Source organism: Lutra lutra, chromosome 1, assembly GCF_902655055.1.
Source record: "Lutra lutra chromosome 1, mLutLut1.2, whole genome shotgun sequence".
NCBI lineage: Eukaryota > Metazoa > Chordata > Mammalia > Carnivora > Mustelidae > Lutra > Lutra lutra.
The window spans coordinates 201,909,221-201,927,264 of NC_062278.1; the positions used below are offsets into that span (position 1 = coordinate 201,909,221).

The following is an 18,044-nucleotide window of genomic DNA, read 5'->3' on the forward strand; positions in this document are numbered from 1 at the left end:
TTAGCTCAGTTGTAGAAACATCACACTAAAGGAGTTGGGAATATTAATCCTGTACTCTTATATTCTGTAAGTTCAGGCTGAGCACACCCATCATTCTTGCTATCAAACTTGGCAAAGCAGTTGTGGTATAATTACAAACATGTGAAACTTGAAAATTATGCTGGTTCTTCTGTACATGAGGTAATTTCTCATTGGTTTTTCATGGTGGAATAATCTTGTATTTACAGACAAGTTGCAGAGATTGTACAGAGAGTTTCTGTACACCCCTCCCCCAGCTGCTCCTATCATAGACATCTTACATTACTATGGTGCATTTGTCAGAACCAAGAAACAACATCAGTACCTGACTGTTGACTAAACTCCAGACTTTATTTGGCTCTCACCGGTATTTCTACTAATGGCCTTTTTCTCTTCTAGGGTCCAATCCAGGATACCACATTGCATTTAGTCCTCCTAAATCAACCAAGTCTCTCACTTTCTTGGTTTTTCATGACCTTGATTGGTTTTGAGGAGTACTAGTCAAGTGTTTTGCAGAATGCCCCCTGGTTTTTAGAAAACTATTTTCTCTTAAGTGGAACAGTTTTTATAATACACACATGCATTTCCCAGATATGTAAAAACTTCTCATCTTCACTATACTGATAATAATTTTTTTCTTTTCTTCCTCATAAAGAAAAACCTCCAAAAGTAATATTAAAAATGGTGACTCTAAGTCAAAGCTTACTGCTGCAGTGGTCTCTGGAAATGCTGAATCGAGTCATAAAGCCATTTCCCTCCAGCTACACTCTTCTGAGGGCTCCAAGACATATAGAATGGTAAGTATTCTAAAAACCATTAAAGCGATAGGTTATTTAAGCAGGTTGTACGACATGATGTTAGCCATTTTGTAGTGAACCATTCATTGTGTTTAGTGCCTTCCCAGTGTTGTGCAGCCATCACCTCTATCTTGTTCCAAAACATTCCACGTCACCGCGAAAGGAAACCCCAGACCCGTTAAGTAATCATCCTCATTGTCTCCTCCACCCGACCTGTGGAAACCACCAACATGTATTCTGTCTCTGTGGGTTTGCCTGTTCTGAGTATTTCATGTAAAAAGAATCATAGTATGTGACCTTTCATGTCTGGTTGCTCTCACTGAGCAGGACATTTCGGAGGTAGCATGTGTCAGTTCTCTATCTGTTTTTATTTCTGAGTAATACTCCACTGTATGTATGCACCACAGTTTGCTTTTCTATTTGTTCATTGGTGGATATTGAGTTATTTCCACCTTCTGGCTGTTGGTATGAAAATTTGGGTACAAGTCTTTGGGTCCCTGTTTTCAGTTCTTTTGGGATATATACCTAGGAGTGGAATTGCTGGGTCATGTGGTAGTTCTCTATTTACTTTCTGAGGAACCAACATACTGCTTTCCAGAGTGGTTGCATTTTACTTTCCCACCAGCTAATGCACAAGAGCTCTGGTTTCTCTGTAATCTCACCGATTTTGTCATTTTCTACTTTTCTGATTCTAGGCATCCTGCTGGATATAAAGCGGTATCTTGTGTAGTTTTGACTTGCGTTTCCCCAATGACTAACAACATAGCATCTTCCCACAAACTTCTTGGCCATTTGTATTCCTTCTCTGGAGAAATGTCTGTTAAGCACTTTGGCCATTTTTTAGTTGGGTTTTTTATATTTTTGTCATTTAGTTCTAAGAGTTCTTTCTATAGTCTGGAGAGTAGATCCTTAACAGATAGATGATTTACAAATATTTCTTCTCATGCTGTAGGTTGGCTTGTCACTTTCTTGATAATGTCCTTTTATGCACAAAAGCTTTTAATTTTGATGAAGCCCAAATTATCTGTTTTTTCTTACGTTGCTTATGCTTTTGGTGTCATATCTAAGAATTCCTTGCCAATTCCAAGTTCATAATGATGTATGCCTGTGTTTTTTTCTAGGAGTTTTATAATTTCAGCTCATATTTAGGTAGTTGATTCATTTTTTAAATTTTAAAATTGATTCATTTTTAAAATTAAAAATGAATTTAAAAATTCATTTTTAAAATTAATCTTTTTTAATTTTTAAGAATTTGCTTAAAAATATTTATTTATTTTGGAGAGAGAGAGAGCATGAGCAGTAGGGACAGAGGGAGGAGAATCTCAAGCAGGCTCCACACTGAGTGCAGAGCCTTATGCATGGCTCAGCCCCACAACCCTGAGATCACAACCTAAGCTGAAACCATGAGTCAGATGCTTAACCAACTGTGCCACCGAGGTGCCCCAGAACTTGCCATTTTGAGCCACCTTTAAGCCTACAATTTAGTGGCCTTAAATACACTCACAATATTGTGCAGCCATCACCAGTATCTCCCAAAACCCTTTCATCATTCCAAGTAAACTCTGTACTCATTAAGCAATAGTTCCCCATTCCTCCTGTTCCCAGGCCCTGGTAACCTCTAATCTACTTTCTGTCTCTATAAGTTTGCCGGTTCTAGATGAGTGGAATCATGCAGTATGTCCTTTTGTGTCTGGCTTATTTCATTTAGCATGTTTTTAAGGTTCATCCATGTTGTAACATGTATCAGTACTCCATTCCTTTATATGGCTGAGTAATATTTCATTGTTATGTGTATATCATATTTTGTGTATCCCTTCATCTGCTAATGGACATTTAGTTCATTTCCACCTTTTGCCCAGTGTGAATAATGCTGCTGTAAATCATTGGTGAGCAATTACCTGTTTGAGTCCCTACTTTCAGTTCTTAGGGATATTTACCTAGGAGTGAGATTGCCAGATCATATGGTGATTCTGTGTTTAACTTTCTGAGGAACCTGCTGTACGTTTTTTGAGTTGATTTTGTATGATGTGAGGAGTGCTATAATAAGTTGGAAGCATATTTTCACTCAGGGTGAAGACAAATGTTTGTCCCAGGAGAAACCCATAGTCATTGCCCCCTTGAAGACACCAGCAAGTCTGAAAGGCCACACCTGCACACCAGATGTGAGCAATACCTCAGAATCATTAGCCACAATCAGTAAAGTGAATATTGACATCTTACCTGCAGAAAGAAGGGATTCCCTGAGCGCCGGCTTAGTTCGGGAGAATCAGCCAAGACACTTAGATGCTGTTCATGAGCTAGAAGGTAACCGCAGTATTTCTCAAGTGAAGGAGAAGCTGCAGGATGGCACTAAGCCCAGTCCTCAACCCGGAAACCTGACTCCCGCATGGTCCTCTGACGATGTCACTGGGGAAAGGAATGACCCAGTGAGACCTGTGCAGCCCCTCAACAAAGACCAGAAGCTGAAAGACCAGGTGAGTGATATGCATGAGGTGCCGGTTTCAGAAAGAAAATGGAAAGTGCGGTTACAAAGATATGAGTTGTGTTGTTCATTGGGTTCTATTTGGCATTTTAGGAAAATCAGTTAGTCTGTGTGCCATTTTAAACATTATAGAAACCAAAGGATAGGACCCGCAGGATTCTTAGACACCTTGTGCCCCCCCATAGGGTATCTGGTGGAAGCATGCTATTTTTATGTTTTCTCCCATTTCTTTGTCACTCTTCCTTAGGCTTCCACATGGAAGGGTAGTTCCACCAAGTAGGTAACATCACATTTCTTCTTGCACTTGGAAAGTTAGTGCTTGATCTTACTTCTTAAGGAATAAAAAAAAAAGTATTTTATGTGTTGGAACCAAAGGGGAAGGAAGAAAAGAAAAGGAAAGGAGCAAAGGGATTTTGATACTAAGAGACTATTCTGAGTAAATTTAAAGGTTAACTTTTACTTGAACTTAGAAAGAAGCATAAGTTAGACGAAATATGGCAGTAGCTGAGGATTAGAGAGAAAGCCAGAACATTTGGTGACCTTTTCATTTTTATATGTAAAATATTCTAAAAATATATTTAAGATGTATATTTTAACTATTTTTATAATCTATGCTAAAATATTTAAATTTGATATATTAAACATAACTTTAATTTGATATCGCTATATAAGACATATAAAAACTATTTTATACAAATATATTCAAAAAATTTTTTAAGGTTTTATTTATTTGAGAGAGAGCACACACAAGCAGGGGGAGCAGCAGGCAGAGGGAGAAGAAGCAGCAGGCTCCCCACTGAGTAGGGAGCCAGACATGGGGCTCGGTCCTAGGACCCTGGTATCATGGCCTGAGCCAAAGACAGGCGCTTAACCAGCTGAGCCACCTATATTCAAATGTTTTAAATGTTTTAAATAAGTTTTTGTTCTTATGGAAAAGTCAAAGTAAAGCCATTGGATTGAAGTCTTAAACTTTCTTCGGACACTGGAATTCTTAGTACTTTGTGGATAAAACTATGTGTGTGCTGCTTGTTCAGCTTGGCTCTCAAATTACATTCAGATTCACTTCCTTCGTTTTTTTCTGTTTATTTTTCTATTTTTAAAATACCGATTCAGTGGTTTTCGGTGTATTTGTAGGGTTGTATAGTCATCACGTCTAATTCCAGAACATTTCCATAACTTAAAGAGAAACCCCATACCCACTAATAATAGCCCATTGCTACTTGCCCCCAGCCCCTGGCAACCATTGTCTGTATGGATTTGCCTGTTCCGAGCACGTCATGTACAGGCTTACCTCAGAGAAACTGCAGTTTCAAATCCAGGTCACCACTATAGAGCGGATATTGCAATAAAGGTTATCAAATTTAATTTTTGGTTTCCCAGTGCACGTAAAAATTACATTAAGGCTATAGCCTAACCACTGCCTGAGCTTTCAGCCCATCAGGATCTGTGTGCTGCTGGGGGGTCTTGCCCTGAGGTCGATTGTTTCCGATTGATCAGGGTGGTGGTTGCTGAAGGCTGTGGGGGCTGAGGCAATTTCTTTCTCAACAGGACGACAGTGAAGTTTGCCGCATCTGTTGACGCTTCCTTTTACTTAAACACTTAGAAGCCATTGTAGCATTATTACTTGGCCTAATTTTAATATTGTTGTGTCTCAAGGAATGAGAAGGCCTGAGGAGAGATGGAGAGATGGGGAACAGCCAGTCAGTAGAGCGTCGGAACACACACGTTTGTCAATTAAGTTCTCCATCTTTTATGGACAGTTTGTGGTTCTCCCAAACAATTACAATAGTAACATCAGCCATCACTGGTTACAGAGCACCATGACAAATGCAGTACTACTGAAAATGTTTGAAACATTGTGAGAAGTACTAAAATGTGACACTGAGACGTAAAGTCAGCAGATGCCGTTGGAAAAATGGCACTGATAGACTTGCTCGCTGCAGGGTTGCCACAGACTTTTCCATTGGTAACAAACAAACAAACACACACACAATTGTCTGTGAAGCATAATAAAGTGGAGCACAGTAAAATGAGGTATGCCTGTGAAGAGAATCATGAAATTTGTGGCCTTTTGTGGCAGCTTCTTTTACTTAGCATGATGTTTTCAGGGTTTACTCATGTTGTAGCATCTACCAGTATTGCATTCCTTTTACATTTTTTACTTTTTTTAAGGAATTTTTTTTTTTGAAGATTTTATTTGTTTATTAGAGAGCAAGAGAGAACATGAACGGGGGGAGGGGTAGAGGGCAAAGCAGACTTTCCGCTGAATAGGGATCCTGATGCAGGATTCGATCCCAGGACCCTAGGATCCTGACTTGAGCTGAAGGCAGATGCTAAACTGTCTGAGCTCCCCAGGCACCCCTGCATTCCTTCTTAAGTTGCCAAATAAATTCACTATATGTGTACACCATATTTTATTTACCCATTCTTCAGTTAGTGAACATTTGGGTTGTTTTCACTTTTTAGTCACTATGGATAATGCTGTTACGAACATTCTTTTTATTGTTGTTGTTCCTGTTATGAACATTCTTATACTAGCTTGTGTGTGGACATGTTTTCAGTTCTCTTGGATATATACTCTATGATTGGAATTGCTGGGTCATATGGTAACTCTATGTTTAACTTTTTGAGGAACTCTAGGACTGTTTTCCAAAGCAACTACATCATTTTACTTCCCAACAATATGTGAGAGTTGCAGTTTCTCCACATCCTCACCAGTACTTCCTATTTTCTGGTTTTTTGATTCTAGCTATCCTAATGAGTGTGAAATGTATCTTACTTTGGTTTGGATTTGCATTCCCTGATGACTAATGATGTTGAGCACCTTTTCATGTGCTTATTGGCCATTTGTATACCTGCTTTGAAGAAATATCTATTCAGATCCTTTTTCCCCCCTAAGATTTTATGTATGTATTTATTTGAAAGGGAGAGTGTGCAGGCTGGGGGAGAAGCAGAAGGAGAGAGAGAGAGAATCTCAAGCTGACTCCATGTAGAGCATGGGACTCCATCTCATGACCCTGCGATCATGACCTGAGCCAAAATCAAGAGTTGGCTGCCTAATCAACTGAGGTACCCAGGCACCCCAGAAAATAAGTTTTTTTTTTTTTTTTAATGTAAATCGATGGGGTGTCTCCGTGGCTCAGTGGATTAAGCCTCTGCCTTCAGCTCAGGTCATGATCTCAGGGTCCTGGGATCGAGCCCCACATCAGGCTCTCTGCTGAGCAGGGAGCCTGCTTCCCCTCTTTCTCTATCAGCCTCTCTGCCTACTTGTTTGTGATCTCTCTCTGTGTCAAATAAATAAATAAAATCTTTTTTAAAAAATGTAAATAAAAAAAGTAAATAAAAAATATCAGTAGCCTCAGGTTAATAACAATCTGAGTAATTTAATTAAACTAATTATTTAGTTGGGGGGGGCGCCTGGGTGGCTCAGATGGTTAGGTGTCTGCCTTTGGTTCGGGTCATGATCTCCAGGTCCTGGGGTTGGGCTCCTGGCTCAGTAGGGGTCTGCTTCTCCCTCTCCCTTTGCCTCTCCCCCTGTTCATGCTGTCTTTGTCTGTATCTCTTTGTCTCAAATGAATAAAGGTCTTTATTTAATCTTCATTAAATATCTTTTTTAAATCTCTAAAAATATATGTAATTATTTATTTGGGGTCACCTGTGTGGTGCAGTTTGTTAAGTGTCCAGCTCTTGGTTTTGGCTCAGGTTGAGATGTCGATTGTAAGTTGGAGCCCTTCCTCGGGCTCTACACTGAGCCTGGAGCCCGCTTGGGATTCTCTGCCCCTCCTGTTCATTCCCCACACCCCCCATTCTGTCTATCTCTCTCAAATAAATTTAAAAATCTTTTTTAAAAAGTAAGTACTTATTTTTATTTGGGAGAAGAGAAAAAAAGCCAGAATATGTGGGTAACTGACATCAGCACTTTGTTTTTGCCCGTCAGCCCTGCAAATGAGCACGCATTTTGAGAAAGACATTCCTCCTTCTCATTTCCAGTTATAATTTTATAATAGTTTGGCCATTTGGAAGTTCAAAAGACTATTTCATTATTCTGTTTTCTTTTTTGTTTGTTTCATTTTATTATTTTTAAGGATCAAGTTCCTGGTGAATGTGTTACAGAAAAACCAGACAGAACCCAACCAGGTTTAAAGCCACAGAGCTCTGGTTCTGAGCCTTCCCTTTCTCGACAGCGACGACAGAAGAAAAGAGTACAGCCTGAGCACAGTGGGGAAGAGAGACAGGTCAGCAGAGAGCTCTGTGGAGTAAGTCATTGTTCTGCGGCTTGGGAAATAGACTTCATTTAGAAGGAAAGAAATGCAGGGAGCATGTGGAGGGGGTGGCAATGGGGAGATGCTAACTATTAGTTTTCAAATCTCAGTGAATTAGAAACAGAGTAAAGATTTTATCTTCCCCAGCAAAAATGGACAGGTCGTCTTGAGAGTTAAGGGAACAAGCTAACAAGAGTAGATCTCTGATCCCTCCTGTGTTACACTGATGAAAAGTTTCTCCCTCTACATAAAATCCTGTCGACACCTCCTTTTTTGAAGTGACTTTCACGAGCACCCTCTCTGTAAGCTTCTTAGATGGTCATTCACTTTTGGCAGAGTTTCTTTTCAATAAACCTCAATGTTTTGAAGTTTTTGAGAACCATTAACAAATACAGAGGAGGCTTAATGGTGGGGGAACTTTGGAGGTGGCTGTATAGGAAATTGATAATTTCCCACTTCCTCCTTTTTTAATTATTTAAATTCCAGGAGTCTGCTCCTCGACTTTTGCCTTCTCTTCCCATTGTTGGAAAAATGGATGTCACATTAACACAAAAAGATGCTGAAAACCAAAGAGGAGTGGCCATTGGGTCTGCTGCAAGCTGTTCGAGGAGCAGGGAGGTGTCTTCATCAAAGGTCTGCGGGAGTGTATATTGGATTTTTTCCCAACCTTATAAAACTTTTTGGTTGTAAAAATCCTGCATATGTTGTGAAGTTTTATATTAAAACATCTTAGCCGGGGCACCTGGGTGGCTCAGTCGGTTGGGTATCTGCCTTCAGGTCAGGTTGTGTTCCCAGGGTCCTGGGATTGAGCCCTGAGTTGGGCTTCCTGCTCAGTGGGGAGCCTGCTTCTTTTCTCCCTCTGTGTGCTGCTCCCCCTGCTTATGTAAACTCTCTCTCTGTCAAATAAATAAATCCTCAAAACAAAACAAAACACCTTAACCCCACTTTTTGCCAAACAGCTTAGAGAACAAATTTGTGATTCTCAGCAGAAGCTTTTATTGAAATGGATGGAATCTATAGTTCCAGGGATGGTCACTTCCACTTAATTAAGGAAACTAAGTACATTCTGAATGTGAGAAATGCAAAATTTTCCATTTGCCCTTCCGAAAATGAGTACTTCCCAGAAATGAGGGTTGTGATCATTCCTAGCTAGTAGTTGTGACCGTGATGTGAATTGGTTTCAAGCAGATACTCCTTTAAAGACCTGTGCAGGGCCTGTCTTGTAGTGCTAGATGAGACATCAGACATTGCAGCTGTTATAAAAATAGTGAGTAGGAGTGAAAGTAACTTACTCTTTTTAAAAGGATCGACCATTATCAGCAAGAGAGAGGAGACGACTAAAGCAGTCACAGGAAGAGGTGTTTCCCTCAGGTAAAGCTTTCTCTTTCCTTCATCTATTGGAGGTTGTTGGTTTGGCTTATGGATATAACATTGGTTTTGACTGTGAGGTGTGAGGAATTTTCAGCATCAGTGATCCATGGGGGAAATTTTGGAAGATTTTTTGGAAAATCTTGGAAGATTTTTTGGAAGAATTTTTGAAATTTCTTGGGCCTTTGAAAAGAATCAGCATAGGTTGTTGGGTCTGGAACTTGTGTATCAGAGGAAGAGGATAGTAAAAAGAGATCAAGAGAGCTTTGAGTGGCATTAACTCCTGAGAGATTTCAGACAGGAAATGGAGTGAGTGTTTAATGTGTTTCTGTGTTCAGATTCTGCTGGTCAGGAAGCGCTGTCTTCTCAGGAAGAGAGGAACAAAGCTGGGAGAATGGTGTTGCCCCGGGTCAAAGGCCACGATCATTCTTATTACTATAAAGACAGTACTAGCAGATTCTATTTATTGAATGCTGACTCTGTCTCAAGCATTATGGGAAGCACTTTAAGAGCATTATCTCATCTCCTGTTTATGGTAGCTCTCAAAGGTAGGCAGCATTGTCTGCATTTTGCAGCTGAGGAAGCTGAGGCTTGGAGAGGTTACATAACTTGACCAGGGTCACAGTGCTGGTGGACCTAGAACTATGGTTTAAATTGAGGTGTCAGACACTGGAGTAATGATGAATATGCTGAGTTACCTCTAGGCTGGCACTTGCTGTAAAGCCCTCTTCTGAGGCCAGCACACCACAAACAACCGCTGGGGGTGCCCGCTTTTTCAGGCCCTTCAGTGAGGAGAGCTTCTCTGAGTGCATCAGGGCCAGGGAAACCACAAGAAGAAGGCCAGCATGCCCCTGCCCGATGGTTGTCTCCTGACTGCACTGTGGCTCAGGTACGTTACACAGTCCCATGGAAAAGGGGGTCGGGTCTGCATCTGGCAAGCCTAATACAGTAAACCTCATAAATGCCAGCTCCGTTGATTTCTGGGACAGCACTGCCTGAAGTTACACTTTTTCACTCCTGATAAGGAAAAGAACTGGTGAATAATAACTAAAAAGGTTATTTTTGTTCCATTAAAGGAATGAGTTTTTAGGTGCTCTTATAAGCAGTTGGTAGCTTAGTTACTATCTTTTTTAGGCAGTCTTTACAGCAGGACTTCCCAAGGGTTCCACTAGGCAACATTTTGCTTATAATGCTGTGCAATGAATATACCCGCCTGCCTGGCCAAATTTGAGTCTCATTTGCTTATCTTTGCCCAGTTTCCTGTTTGTGTGAGTTCCTCGCCTAGGGAGGATGCAGGGCAGCATCTAGTGGCTGAATGGGTAGTTGCAAGGTTTCCAACCCATGTTCATTTTCTGTCTAATGATACCCAGGGAATAACTATCCATTTTTCTGTATTGTAGTTTCTGACATTATTTCTAGGAACATATAATTATTTTAAAAAGATAGAAACTTCCTGCTCTTGCAAATAAGGAAGATTTGTTGCTTTAACAGTATTCTCTGAGTGAGTTGCTTCACTAATCAAGATATTCCTCTCTATTTTCCAGAGTTGTAAGGTTTGCATGTAATTAAATCAAGCAATCCTTTAAGGTATTTTAACAAAGAGTCTCAGTTATAAGCAAACGGAGGCTGCTTTTATTGAGGTGGCATTTTATCTAGCCTAAAATTCCTTAGGTTACTAGCCCTCTGCTTAGGAGTGGAGTACCAGAACTCTTCATGTGCTGTCTTCTGGAAAGGACATTTTTTCATAGCTGAGACTTCCCAGGGCCTTGTAAAACTTTACCTTCATGTTCTTCAGGGTTCACTTGTGAACTTTATGGGTGAATTGGGACATTGTTTAGGTAAAGTAACTTCAACTTTTAGATCATTAGTTTCTTCGGTTAAATTGGACCCAGATGCACATGGTATCTAGACATTGCATGTAAGAATGTTGCGTATATTATGTTCTGGTTGTGTTGTCATGTGGAATTCTGTTTTTCCAAACATTAAAGGAAAGGAAACTCATCCACTGTCTGTCTGAGGATGAATTAAGTTCTTCTACAAGTTCAACTGATAAGTCAGATGGGGATTCCAAGGAACGGTAAGGTTCTTATTTTCTCTCTCTTTTCATAAACAATTTCTACTTTGATTAGTCTTAAACGTGTATTCAGACCTGTAGTGCTGTCATTAATAACATTATAAATGGGTTTTGGTACATGTTAGAGCCAAAACTAATGAACACATCTCTTCTAATGAACACATCTGATTTCATTCAGAATTCTTACGGAATATCTTCTTAGATCTATGGTTTATAGTTTCATCAGATTTGCAAAAATTTTGACTGTTACTTTTTGGAATTTTTTTGGACTCCCTCTTGCCTTCTAGAGGATTTTAAGTACATATATATTAGATTGTTTAAAGTTGACTTCTTTTCTGTTTTATTTTTCATAGATTCTACTGCCATTTCTTATGGGTTCACTAATGTTTTCTTTTACAGCATCTAGTCTGCTTATCCTATCTCATGTATTCAACACAGTGTATTTTTTAATTTCCAGGAGTTCTATTTGGGTCTTTTTGTAACTTCCGTGCCTCTCCTTAATATGTTAATGCATTCTTCTACCTTGGAAATGTGGAATATATTTATAATAACCACTTTAATGTCCTTATCTACAAATTCTATCACTAGTATCACTCTTGGGTCTGTTTCTATTACCTGATTTTTTTTCCTCTTCATAAATGTGTTTTATTTTCCTGCTTCCTTTCATGTCTGATATTTTTGAATGGATGCCAGACATTGTCAATTTTATCTCATTGGGGGCTGAGATATTTTTTGTATTGCTTTAAATATTCTTTTTTTTTTAAGATTTTATTTTTATTTATTTGACAGAGATCACAAGTAGGCAGAGAAGCAGGCAGAGAGAGAGAGGAGGAAGCAGGCTCCTCGCTGAGCAGAGAGCCCAATGTGGGGCTCGATCCCAGGACCCTGGGATCATGACCTGAGCCGAAGGCAGAGGCTTTAACCCACTGAGCCACCCAGGCGCCCCATGCTTTAAATATTCTTAAACTTTGTACTTAAAAATAGTTGGGGGGGGGGGCGCCTGGGTGGCTCCGTGGGTTAAAGCCTCTGCTTTTGGCTCAGGTCATGGTCCCAGGGTCCTGGGATCGAGCCCCACATCGGGCTCTCTGCTCAGCAGGGAGCCTGCTTCCCTCTCTCTATGCCTGCCTCTCTGCCTGCTTGTGATCTCTGTCAAATAAATAAAATTAAAAAAAAATAGTTGGGCAGAATTTATACATAGAACCTGGGGCTACTTTCTGGTCTCTCTTTTCTAAGATTTCACTCTCACTTTCTAATGGCTATGGTTGTCTTGAACTCTGTCCTTCAGTTTTGCAGGCCAGAAAGATTGGGTTTTCTGTTGTATTTTAGCGGCCTATGGCCTGCCCTTAGGCTCTGAGATGTTGAAGCCCCTCCAGAACCTGCCTACAGGTTTTGTACATTCTCCATTGTCTTCACATCCTAGATTTTTGTATTTTGTTGAGTTTATACTTATTAATGGAAGTGTCTCTGTAATAGCTTACTTAGTTATTTAGAAGAAGAGCTTCCTAAATGTTTTGTATCTAATTTTTTAATGAAAAATTCTCATAAAGCCAATGAAATCACAGGGGAGTGGGGAATTATTATTTTTTCCCCAGGAAAGGTCATACAAATGAAATGAGTGACTTGGTGCAGTTGATGACTCAAACCCTAAAATTGGAGTCTAAAGAGAGCTATGAAGATCTCCTGGTTCCAGAACCAGTGTCAGAATTTAAACTTCATCGGAAGTACCGGGATACGCTGATACTTCATGGGAAAGTTGCAGAAGAAGCTGAGGATCTTCATTTTAAAGAGCTACCTTCTGGTGATCAGTTTATTCTTTTACAACAAACTGGAGAGCATGCTTTTTGGAGAAATGTGTGACACCAAGAAGATAATGCTCCCAAAATTTTTTTCTTTTTTATTATTTTATTGTTTGGATAGCTCGATAAAAGGCATATCTTGTTTTATGCAGCAAATTGTGTTCCTGAAAAGCTGCATTCTTTAAATAAATATAAATGCATATTTGGATTTTTCATGTGGCTCTTCCTGAAATTAGACAATTGTGAATTTTAGATTTAGGAGGTGGTAATGAGACATGAGGCATAAGTTCATATATACATTTGCCATCATCAAAAATACATGAAGTTATTAAATCCAACTCTTGTCAAAGTGAAAAGAATCTTAAAATGACATTTTTAAAAAAAAAAACAACTTCATGCTGCAGTGGTGAAAGTATTTATTTTTTCCTGTTTTTGTTAATTGCTTTTTAGCTATCATGCCAGGTTCTGAAAAAATCAGAAGAATAGTTGAAGTTTTGAGAGCTGATGTAATCCAGGGCCTGGGGATTCAGCTTTTAGAACAGGTGTATGATCTTTTGGAAGAAGAGGATGAATTGGAGAGAGAGGTGAGTGTCCCATTAGCTGTATCAGCTGCTTATGCTATGGAATTCTTTTTTTTTTTTTTTTTTTTTAAGATTTTTATTTATTTATTTATTTGACACAGATCATAAGTAGGCAGAGAGGCAGGCAGAGAGAGAGAGAGAAGCAGGCTCCCCACAGAGCAGAGAGCCTGATACAGGGCTCAATCCCAGGACCCTGAGATCATGACCTGAGCCAAAGGCAGAGGCTTAACCCACTGAGCCACCCAGGCACCCCACTATGGAATTCTTTTTAACAGACTTTTGAAATATAATTAACATACTGTACATTTCACCCATTTAAAGTATGTTGACAGAGTTGTACAGCCATTACCCCAACCAATGATAGAACATTTAATACTCCCAGAAGAGACTCTGTACTCATCGCTCTCCGTTGTCCACCAAGTCCTCTACCCTTAAGCAACCACTGATATTTCGATGTCTGTAGATCTGCCTGTTCTGGACATTTCATTTAAATGAACTCATACAGAACCTGTGGTCTTTTGTGATTGGCTTCTTGCAGTTAGCATAATGTTTTCAAGATTCATCTGTGTTGTAGCATAGATCACATTCTTCATTGTTTTATATGGTCAGATAATATTCCGTTATATGGCCATACCACATCTTGTTTATCTGTTCTCTTGATTGTTCCTGTGCTGCTGAGACCACTGCTCTTCCTGTTCTCCCAGGGCTAGTTCCTAATTGGGTCATTTGCATTACATCGCACCTGCCTTATGGAAACTTTCAGAGTAGTGCCTGAACAAACATTTTTTGACTAGGGTTATACTTCAGAAATATTTTATTTCTAGTTTTTTGGTGATAATAATAGCAACAACAGTAAAGCCTTAAATTCCTGGAAATACAGTTGGTTCTCCACCAGTTTATTTTTTATTTTTTTAAAAGATTTTATTTACTTATTTGACAGAGATACAGAGGGAACACAAGCAGGAGGAGTGGGAGAGGGAGAAGCAGGCTTTCCACTGAGCAGGGAGCCCAGTGCAGGGCTCGATCCCAGAACCCTGGGATCATGACCTGAGCAGAAGGCAGATGCTTAACGACTGAGCCACCCAGGTGCCCTATTTTTATTGTTTTTGTTACGTTGTCTTATTTTATTCAGATACCAGTCTAAAAACACATGGTCCAAGAACGCTCAAACCAAGTATAGATAGATGTTAAAGACTGGTCTTTAAACATCATAGCCAGTGATGTCACACTTGCCTATGATCTCACCAACATAAAATCCACACCTCAGTGACCACCAAACCATTCAGCAGAGCTTCCTTAACTATGAGTTGTTGGAAGCTAATAGTTTGAACACTCTTGGTTATTTTTTTCCAGCTCTGAATAGCTGTAAGACTCTCAGCAGTGATTGGTTGAAAGAACCAGCTCACCCTTGGCATACTGCCAAAATGTGGCCAAAGCTTTGAGTAAGTTGCCGTAGTGCTGGGGCCTTCCTGCAAGGTTATGGACAAACTGAGCCATGTCCCAGGTTGGAAAGTCTGTTATCCTGGATGGCTGCTGAATATCACTTCTCCAGCGTTTTAATAATAAATGGTATCTAAATGTTGTTTTAATTTTTTATTTTAAAATAATTTTAGGGGCGCCTGGGTGGCTCGGTGGGTTAAGCCTCTGCCTTCGGTTCAGATCATGGTCTTAGGGTCCTGGGATCGAGACCTGTATTGGGCTCTCTGCTCAGCGGGGAGCCTGCTTCCCTCTCTCTCTCTGCCTACTTGTGATCTCTCTCTCTCTCTCTCTCTCTCTCTGTCAAATAAATAAAATCTTTTAAAATAAAATAAAATAAAATAATTTTAGACTAATACAAAGCTGCAGAAAGAGTATAAAGAATTCCTCAATGTTCCTCATCTGTATTCCCTGATATTACTATTCTGCCACTTTTGCTTCATTATTCTCTTCTCCATATGTATAATTATTTTTCTATCCATTTGTGAGAATGTCCACCCCCAGAATTCTTCAGTGTATTTCCTAAAAACAAGAATATATCCTTATGTGGGTGCCTGGGTAGCTCAGTTGGTTGGGTGTCTTGATTTTGGCTCAGGTCATGATCTCAGGGTTTTGGGATCAAGCCCTGCATCGGGCTCTACACTGAGTGCAGAGTCTGCTTGGGATTCTCTCTTGAAAATAAGTAAGTAAGTAAGTAAATAAATAAATAAATAGAATGTGTCCTTATATAACTACAGCTCAGTGATCAAATTCAGAAAATTAACATAAACACAATACCATTATCGGGGTGCCTGGGTGGCTCAGTCAGTTAAGCATCTGCCTTTGGCTCAAGTCGTGATCCCGGAGTCCTGGGATTGAGCCCCACTTCAGGCTTTCTGCTCAGTTGGGAGTCTGTTCCTCTCTCTGTCCCTATCCTCCACTTGTGCTTTCTTTCTGTCTAAAATAAATATATAAAATCTAAAAAAAAAATTTTTTTTAAGTATTATACCGTTATCTAATTTACAGACCTTACTTAAATTTCACTAATTGTCATGCTGATATCCTTTATAGCAAAAGAAAAAAATCTTTCTGTTCTAGGATTCAGTAGATTCAATTCAATCAGGTTGAATGAAATAAGGATTACTGTTTTTAATAGGTTTATTAAGATATTCACATACCATGCAATTCACCCATTTTAAGTGTACAGTTCAGTGGTTTTTTAATATATTCACGAATATATATTTGCTATCACCACAGTCAGTATTAAATATGTTCGTCTCCTTAAAAAGAAACCTTGTACTTCTGGCTATTGGCCCTCTATCTTCTCCTTTCAGTTCTAAAGAACCAGTAATCTGCCTTTTCTATATAAATTTACCTATTCTGGACCTTTTATTTAATAGAATGGTATAAAATATGTAGTCTTTTGTGACTGGCTTCTTTCACTTAGCATAATGTCTTCAAGGTTCATCTGTATGGGAGCATGTATCAATATTTCATTCCTTTTTATAGGTGAACAGTATTCTATTGTGTGGCTATGCCACTCAATATGTTGTTCAATCTTTTCGTCAGTTGATGGACATTTGGGTTGTTTCCACCTTTTGCCTGTTGTGACTAAGTTTGGTATAAACATTGGTATACAAGCTCCTGTGTGGATTCAGTTCCCTTGGGTGTATAACTAAGAGTAGAATTGTTGGGTCGTATGGTAATTCTACATTTAAATGTTGGAGGAACTCCCAGATGGCTCTCCAAAGCAGCTGCACCATTTTACATTTCTACCAGCAGCAGAAGAGGGTTCCGATTTCTCCATATCCTAGTCAACAATTACTATTATCTTTTTGTTTATAGCCATCCTACCAGGTATGAAGTATTCATTGTGATTTTGTCTCTGTATATTCTAGATAGAAGTCTTATTAACAAATATATGATTTGTAAATATTTTTCCCATTCTGTGGGAGTGGTAGAATGTCTCTTTACCCACCCCCCCCCCCCCGCCAACCTTTTTTTTAAAAGGCCTGAAATCCTCACCTTTATTTCTTGGCTGGCCTCAATGGGAGTGGGTGGTTGGGGTGAATCCTATTGGTCTGCGAGCAGGTCCAGGTTCTCCCTGTGGGTGCTGGGGTGCTTGGGGCCAGCTTCTCCTTTGTAGGCCCCCACCTTTGGGACGCGATGGGTTTAGGCAGGGCCTTGCCCCCTGAATTTCTCCAGCTCTACCTTCAGCAGTTCGTTCACCTCAGGTGGAAAGTGCAGCCACTATTCCACTTCCTCTTCTTTTTACTTCCTTGATAGTGTTCTTTGAAGCATAAAAATTTTCAGTTTTGATAAAGTCCAGTTTATTTTTCTTTTGCTACTTGTGTTTTTGTTGTCATCAAGAATCCCTTGCTGAATCCAAGATCATTTAGGTATACCTGTAGATTTTTCTCTATAAAACTATAAAAGTTTATAGCTTTAGTCTGTACATTTAGGTCTTTGATGTATTTGAGTTAATTTTTGTATATGGTTTAGAGTAAAGGTCCACCTTCATTCTTACGTATGTGGCTATCCCGTTGTCTGACTCATTTGTTGGAAAGACTATTCTGTCACTTTGTAAAAAAAAAAAAGTTGACCATATACACATCTGTGAATTTTTAGACTCTCAGTACTGTTTCTTTAATCTGTGTTTGTCCTTATGCTAGTCCTATACTGTTTTGTTAACTGTTGCTTTGTAGTAAGTTTTGAAATCAAGATAGATGAGTCCTCCAACTTGGTTATTTTTCAGAATTGTTTGGCTATTCTGGGTCCCTTACAGTTCTCTGAATTTTAGATTTGCTTGTCAATTTCTTCAAAGAAGCCAGCTGGGATTCTTACAGAGATCGCATGGAATCTGCTGATTAATTTGTGGTGTATTACCTTCTTAATAAAATTAAGTCTTTTGATTCATGAACGTGAGGCAATTTTCCATTTATTTAGATCTTAAGTTTCTTTAAACAATGTTTTACAGTTTTCAGAGTGTAAGTTTTGTACCCCTCTTATCAAATTTATTCCTGAGTATTTTATTCTTTTTGATGCTATTGGAATTTTTTTTTGATGCTATTGGAATTTTATATATTCATTTGGGATTGTTTCCTGAATATGCATAGAAATAAATTTGATTTTGAAAATCTTGACCTTGTGTCCTGCAACCTTGCTAAGCTTATTTACTGGGTTTAATATCCTTTTTTTTTTTTTTTTGGTG

General features: G+C 39.2%; 1 protein-coding gene across 3 annotated transcripts in view; it reads left to right on the top strand.

The window, feature by feature from the left end:
- Positions 1-18,044, top strand: part of NEK4 (NIMA related kinase 4) — a 38,283-nt gene that overhangs the window by 6,917 nt on the left and 13,322 nt on the right. For 2 of the 3 annotated variants that reach the window (XM_047692257.1, XM_047692275.1), the window contains exons 6-14: positions 674-815; positions 2,885-3,289; positions 7,383-7,553; positions 8,046-8,192; positions 8,864-8,930; positions 9,707-9,816; positions 10,916-11,004; positions 12,594-12,799; positions 13,248-13,381. In XM_047692257.1, the coding sequence (XP_047548213.1) occupies positions 674-815; positions 2,885-3,289; positions 7,383-7,553; positions 8,046-8,192; positions 8,864-8,930; positions 9,707-9,816; positions 10,916-11,004; positions 12,594-12,799; positions 13,248-13,381 (1,471 nt within the window). The remainder of the gene's footprint in view (positions 1-673; positions 816-2,884; positions 3,290-7,382; positions 7,554-8,045; positions 8,193-8,863; positions 8,931-9,706; positions 9,817-10,915; positions 11,005-12,593; positions 12,800-13,247; positions 13,382-18,044) is intronic. The other variant, XM_047692265.1, reaches the window with a different exon arrangement.